Source organism: Chiloscyllium plagiosum, chromosome 4 (assembly GCF_004010195.1).
Source record: "Chiloscyllium plagiosum isolate BGI_BamShark_2017 chromosome 4, ASM401019v2, whole genome shotgun sequence".
NCBI classification, from domain to species: Eukaryota; Metazoa; Chordata; class Chondrichthyes; order Orectolobiformes; family Hemiscylliidae; genus Chiloscyllium; species Chiloscyllium plagiosum.
Window position 1 is genome coordinate 11,721,624 of NC_057713.1, and position 7,594 is coordinate 11,729,217.

General features: G+C 41.1%; 1 protein-coding gene across 1 annotated transcript; it reads right to left on the reverse strand.

Moving 5' to 3' along the window:
* Nucleotides 1-218: 218 nt before the first annotated feature.
* Nucleotides 219-6,707, reverse strand: LOC122548842 (melanocortin receptor 5-like). The gene is made up of 3 exons (XM_043687690.1): nucleotides 6,510-6,707; nucleotides 2,290-2,463; nucleotides 219-1,669 (listed from the first exon to the last, which is right to left on the reverse strand). Exon 3 carries the CDS (start codon nucleotides 1,581-1,583, stop codon nucleotides 606-608), a length of 978 nt encoding a protein of 325 aa, XP_043543625.1. The 5' UTR covers nucleotides 1,584-1,669; nucleotides 2,290-2,463; nucleotides 6,510-6,707; the 3' UTR covers nucleotides 219-605.
* Nucleotides 6,708-7,594: the final 887 nt, after the last annotated feature.

Consider the following 7,594-nt stretch of genomic DNA (forward strand, 5'->3'; position numbering starts at 1 on the left):
ACAGCTGCTGTATGGTTTTGAAATTAAATTAATGTAATTTTAATAAGTATTTATTGGAACAGCATATTGGAGGCAGATAATAAGCAGTTAAGAGAAAGAGGGGCTTAGAGTTGTGAATAGTTGTTATTTAATATTCACTGTTAAAGTTAAGGAATAAATTAATACTATTTTCTTTAAATAGTGGGATTTGGGAGTTCTCTGTAACTTGTACTTTAACAGATTACAAGGTGAGGTGAGCTTTTCTGGGTGTTTGGTTAAATTAACAGAAGGGTTCACTGCTGTGTTGTAACAGCCTTAACTGTTCAGCCTTTTTCTCTCCACCAAGTCTATTAAAACTCCTTCCTAATTCAGAACAACTTTATTCATTTTCCTTTTCTCTATTTTAAGGAGATTATACTTCTTCTTCCTTTTATTCATAGGTTGCTCCAACATCAAGGAAAACCATTCCTTAAATAACGAGAAAGAAATCTGGGAGCTGCCATTGACCTGTGAAAGAATTTTGCTTGATGTTACTCTGAAATGACTAACTGGTGACCAGATTTTAATCATTCACGTTTCACAAAGTGGGGAGGTTTGAAAGGGAGCTGTCTTCACTTGCTGCAGGCTTATTTGTCAGAAAGTCCAACACAAGCCGCCCTCAAATTGTAGCAACAAATTATCTCCATGAACGTCTTCCGCATTTCCTGGCTACGGAAGGCATAGATTAGAGGGTCAATGATTGAGTTACACATGATGAGGATCAAATACAAATTGAAGTGTGACATGAAACACACACAGTACAGATTTCTGGGACAAGAGATCATGAGGATGAGGTGCAGGAAGAATGGAGCCCAGCAAATGATAAAAATACCAAGCAGGATTGTTAACGTGATAGCCCCCTTCATACTTGCTCTCTGGTGGATTGAGTTGTAGCCGGTCAAAGCAGCAATTCGCTTTGCATGCGAGCGAGCCAAGAGAAACATGTGGCTGTATAGGGAGGCCATGAGGACCAACATAATGAAGAACATGGTGACCAGACATATGACGACGGGTGGGCTCTCAGAGTAGATGATGAAGATAATACCACAGCCAGTACAGAACAACCAGATACCTGCAATAATAAAAGCAGCTCGTTTTACTGTCATGATGTGATGGTAACGCAAAGCGTAGAATATGGTGACGTACCTATCGACAGCTATGGCCACGAGGCTACACATGGATGCCACAACAGAAATGCAGATCAGCGAATCAAAGACATTGTCCACCTGTTTGGCCAAGTTATCTTCAACAATCAAATGCCTGTTGTTAACTAAGGTGATTACAATGGTCTCCCATGCATTGGACACACTTACCAGCATGTCAGCAACAGCCAGGCTGCAGATAAACAAATACATTGGAGAATGGAGGTTCTTATTCTTAATAATTGCAGCAATGACCAAAATATTTTCCAGTAGACTCATAATGCCTAGGGTTAGAAATATCTCAATGGCTACACTGACTTGTTCACATAAAGCAGATGTTCTTTTCATCTTATGCATTGTATCATCAGCAGGAGTGAGGTTCTGCAGCCATCGCACATGTGAGTGTAGCTCTGTTACATTCATGTTTCACATACACGCTGAATCGTCCTTTGTTTGTTTCAGTATAAGATGCTCATTGAGAAAGGTGCAAACTCCATGTCTAGTCTTCCCTAAGTGAGAAAAAACAAAGGTAAGTTGAGAACTATGAGGTTCTGGTTGAAATTTTACTTTGCTGTAACTGATAAGTCTCCATCTGCCCAGAGCAAGTATAGAATGAAATGTATTGCATCAACAGAGCACCTTTCCGATCTCCAGGTATCTCAAAGCACTTTACAAAAATCAAGTATTTTTGAGAAGTGTAATGACTATTGTGATGTAGAAAATGTACATGGCACACACAAAAGTGACCACAACCAGTTCAGTTGTTTCTGGTGATGTTGGCTAAAGGATATGCATTAACTAGGACACCAGTGATAATCTCTGCTCTTCTTCACATTAGTATCTTTTGCCTGTCCATCTGAAAGGGCAGGCAGTGCCTGATGTAATATCTCACTCAAAGCAAAGACAAAAAGAACAATCCCCACCATTAATCCGGCTTTTATGTACAAAATAAACTTGGAAGTGGGGTTGTGCAACAAATTACTGATGGGCAATGCAATGCATTCAGAACCAGTAGTTAGTCAAATATAGCCAACTATCATCCTTTATTAACTATGTGCTTGAATTGAGTTCTCTGTGTGGTCAGGGTATGATCTCACCCTCCATCAAGCTGGTTCCTGAACCAACGTACCTCTCTGCCTTTACTCCTGGATACTTGGGCTTCATGCATTTACAAGACCAGCCACCTCTATCTGAGCCTCTGAGAAACACAGACTGCCAATTTCTGAGCTGGTATCTGGCTAGTGCTAATGGATGTCCTCCTCCACTTTTTCTGCTACTGTCAGGTTTCTGACTTGTGACAGACCTGGAAAAATAGAGAGTGGGGCAAGAGTTAGCACTCAATGATCAGAGGAAGAAGAGGGACAGAGCAGTTGCAAAAAAACTCATTGCTTCACAAAGACTGAACGATGGCATTGTGCTAATGTGTTAAATGAAACAAGTAAGGACCATCATACCAATGTGAGAGATTAAATTCTTTTGGTTTCACCTAACCTGCACATCTTTGGATTGTAGGAAGAAACCAGAGCGCCTGGAGGAAGACCCATGCAGACACAGAAGAATGTGCAAACTTCACACAGAGTCACCCAAGGCTGGAATGAGACCCAGGTCCCTGGTGCTGTGCAGTAATAGTGTTGACTGCTGAGCCACTGTGCTGACCAAATGACTTAAATAGCTTCCTTCACTATGGTGCCATGATGAGTTCATTCATCCATTTTGCAGGCCCTAACCCTCATTCAAACAAGCTGAGAAACCTCTCACCTTTTGGATAACTGCAGAAGTTGAGACTCCTGCATTCCTGGCCTTTGAGTCCCTGACCCTGTTTCAGTAACAGTCATATACACAGGTCCGATACCGCAGGCCAAATCAATGACCATATCCTAAGAGGTGTGACCACTTCCTGGAACAAAATGGCCTCGTAACATCCCCCCTTACCGATGACATAAGCACATATAAGAATTTTAGGGGCCTTCATAGGGTGACTACAGAGGGGTAGTTTCCCATGAGAGAGAGTAGGAAAATCTGGGGCCAGAGGGCATACTCTCAAAGTAAGAGGTTAACTATTTAAGACAGAGGTGATGAGGAACGTCTTCTCTCAGAGGCTAGTGAATTTGTGGAATTCTTGACCACAGAGTAATGTAGGGACCAAGTCATTAAGAATGTTCAAGGTTAAGGTAGTCAAATCTTTAACCCAGTGACAGAGTCAAGGGTTATGGGGAAAAGAAGGGAAGATGGAGTTGGGGGTTATCAGATCAGCCATGATATAATTGAATGGCAGAGTTGACTCAATGGGCCAAATGGCCTGTGTCTGCTCCAACATCTGCTGGCCTTATGGTGCTGCAGCGTTTATGTCTTGGCCTCCAGCCCATTGACTCTGGAAGGCGTGTGCCCAGGATGACATTAGCATCCAGAATCTCCCACTTCCGACAATCGCAGCAAATCATCTAGCACTCTGAAAGCTAGTGCTTCCAAATAAACCTGTTGGACTATAAGACCTGGTGTTGTGTGATTTTTAACTTTATCATCTAAACTGCCATCATTATTTTTGTGTGTTAACAAATTAATAATTTTAACCAGATAATAATGAAAAAATGCTACACTTCCCATAAAGATTAGAACCAACAGTAATCTTTATCAATACTAATAAAGTGCTCACAATTTTGAACAGCTATGCACAGTTAAAAGCTTAAAGATTTCCCTTTTTTAATATCAGTAATACAGTATACACAAAGTGCCTAACAGCATTTAATCACGAATCATTGGGTTCATGAACTACTACCTTGTGATGTCACTATGAATGTTTTTCACAATCAGACACTCTCCAGATTTCAGAGGATATTTCCTCATGTGAGGCAATCCAGAGGTCCTAGTTTTAGGATGAAGGGTAATGGATTTAAAACAGGGATGAGGAGAAATTACTTCTCTCAAAGAAGTTGTCAATCTGTGGAATTCATTACCCCAGGGTAAGATGGATGCTGGAACATTGAATAAATTTAAGGAGGTGATACAAAGATTTTCAATTCGCAATGGGGTAAAGAATAATGGGGTAAACAGGCAGGAAAATGGAGTTCAAGCTGAGATGAAATCAGCCATGATCGTGTGAAATAGCAGAGGGTCTAAACTGCCTACTCCTGCTCCTAATTCTTATGCTCGTGAGAGATATAGGGGGGCAGCCTCGTGCATAAATTGCCAAAGGTTAGTGCGCACGTACAGCAAGTAATCAGAAAGATAATAGAATGTTATGTTTTATTGTGAGAGGAAATAACTGCAAGATTAGAGAGGTTATGGTTCAGGTAGATAGGGCTTTGATAAAACCACATCTGGTGGACTGTGTACAGTACTGGCCACCGTATCTATTGGATTTCTTTCTCCATTGGAAGCTGTTCAGAGAAGATTGACTAGACTAACATGCAGATTGTCTTATGGGAAAAAGCTGGACAGGCTAGATCCGTAGCCTCTGGAATTTAAAAGAGTTAGAGGTGACTTAAATGAAACATATAAAATCAAAAATGGACTTGACCTGGTGGATATCAAAAATATAGTTCCTCATGTGAGAAAATTCAGAACTGGGTGTCAGAGTTTAATAATAAGAGGTCACCCACTTAAGTTGTTGTTGTTGTGTCACCATAGTCTTACCAGACAATAGGGGCTGCTCTCTCATTAGAGAGAAGCAACTGGTGGTGATTTAACCTGAGGGCCTCCAGACCGCAGGCGAGGGAAGAGGTTGAAAAGGAAAGTGCTCTTTTAAGACAGAGAGCATGAAACAACTATTTTCTCTCAGATGGTTCTGAGTCTTCGGAATTCCATTCCCTAAAAGGCAGTGGGTGCAGAATCTTTGAATATTGTTAAGGTTGAAATCGATTGACTCTTGATTGCCAAGGGGATAACAGGTAACTGGGCTATGCAGGAATGTAGAGTTGAGGTTAAAATCAGGTCAGCCGTCATCTTATTGAATGGGGGAGCAGGCCTGAAGCACAGAGTGACCTACTCTAGCTCCTTGTTTGCATGTATTCCTCTGTCTCCTCAATAATTGTTGTCCTGTAACATGAGAACGATGAAATGATCTCTACTTGTCCAGATGGGTACAATATCAACAATACTCAAACCTAATTAGGGCAAAGCACTAGGACACTGACCCCGGCACAATCAGCAATCAGTCCACCTGCATCAATATTCATTCCCTTCACCATCGCAGTACTGTCGAAGACGTCTTTATTAAGCCTCCTTCAACAACACCTTCCAAACACATAAGAGCAAGGACATGGGAATACCACCAGCTGAAAGTTCCCCTTCAAGCCATTCACCATCCTAACTTGGAAATATATTGCTATTCCTTCACTGTCACTAGATCAAAATCCTGGAATTCCATGACCAGCAGCACCGTGCTCAAGATGAAGCAGAAGCTCAAGATGACAGCTCACCACCAACCTGAGCTACAAATCTTCTCAAAACTTAAGTTCACCACCACTCCTGAAGGGCAGCTAGCGATGAGCAATAATCGCTGGCTGAGCCAGAGACAACCACATCCCATGAATTTTTTTTTCAAAGAGGAACACTGGGAGAGGGTTTCCTCGCAATGCCCCTGTTTGTTCAACTGCTCAGCTTTAATTTGGATGGCAAAATTCATTTCCCCTTAAGAGGTGGTGGCTGCCTTTAAATAGCACCAGTGGATGGTAGGCTGGCAGAAGAGAAATAGTAAGCCCCACAGCTGACACATCAAGCTGGACTGGATCAGGCATCGCACCAGTTTCATTCTTGCTGTTCTCTCATACAAACAGTCATGAGTTTGACCTGTTGAATTTCTCCCCACTCAGAGAATAAATCTTCTCTCTTGGTATAGTGCTTGCCTGTGGAAATTCAGACCTAAAGTTCCCAAATGCATTTCACCAACAGGTAATGCCTAACACCATGGATGAGAGTGCACAGAATCATCCCCACTTGCAAAGATAGAAGTGAATAGGAGAGCTGCAGATTTTGCAGCAATCCACCTGAACAGCATCAGCAAGTTTAAGCCTTTGAAAAGCTAGCTTTCGGGTATTGCATCTATTTGCTGCTTTTGGAAGTTATTATTTCATGTCAGTTCTGTCAAGCTTTTCTCTCCTGTTACCATTTGCTGCTTATAAAATAAATACTTTTAAGTTCTGATCCTGTGGCCCACTCACATTATCTTTTCTGTCTGACCTGTTGCAATTTTGCATTATTTCTGCATTTTAATTATCATCAACATTTGATTAAAGCATTCGAATTTCAAGGCTTTAGCCTGTGCATCTTTTTTTCTGTCACAGCAACGATGTAGATGCATATTAAAAAAAAAGTTGGTGAGCACTCAAAGCAATTCTAAAAGTTACTTACTGATTGGTGATTTTTTTTTTTGCTATCAGTTGCCGTTGCCTCTCTGTATTGTTTTCCTCTTCATTGCCTAGTTTACAGTTTGCAGGCTGTTGGGTTGTGGCGAAGCAAATTCCTCCAGGTGCAGTTAGACACAAGCGGTGTTGAAGCTGCAACTTGCTTTTCTGCAGGCTTTCAGACTACAATAATTTACATCCCCTCACTGTCAGCATAAGCCAGCATCTGAACAGCAGGACACTTGTTCAGCCTCAGATACTTACCCGTTGACAATACTCACATCTTTTGGTAACTGCAGGGCCATCTTCTGGCATTAGAAATACTCGAAGCTGCGATAATTAGCTCAGACAAGAATTGACTCGTCAGCCATATACCCATCTTAAAATATGCAATAAAAATTAATCATTTTCTTTCAAAACATTAGTTTTATTCTGTGAAAGAAATTCAGAGGAAGCAACCAAATAAATCTAATCTGAGAGCATTTAAAAAATTTTCTTTATTCATTCACAGGATGAGGGTGTTGCTGACTAAGCCAGTATTTATTGCCTTTCCTTATTTGCCCAGAAGGCAGCTAAGAGTCAACCACATTGCTGTGGCTCTGGAGTCACATGTAGGCCAGGCCAGCTAAGGATGGCAGCTTTGTTCCCTAAAGGACATTAGTGAACCAGATGGGTTTTTCCTGACAATCAGCAATGGACTCATGGTCATCATTAGACCCTTAATTTCAAATATTTATTGAATTCAAATTCCACCATCTGCTGTGGCAGGATTCAAACCGGGCTCCCTGGAACATTATCTGGGTGCCTGAGTTAACAGACCAGTGGTAATACCAATAGACCAATCCTTCCCCAAAATAACATGAAGTCTTTTAACTGAAATGTCCTTAGTGTTCACTGATTTAGAACACTTGTTGTCATTGGTTTCAACAAACCCTTTAAAACTGTGATTCCCCCTTCGCCCCCATTTTAATTATTGAAACGCTTGCCATATCAAATTTTAAATTGTAATCTCATCGGTTGTTTTCATACTTTAAACTTTCCAAAAGGTAGAGCATTGAGGATTGCTGACAAAAAAAGACATGCTATTAAAGT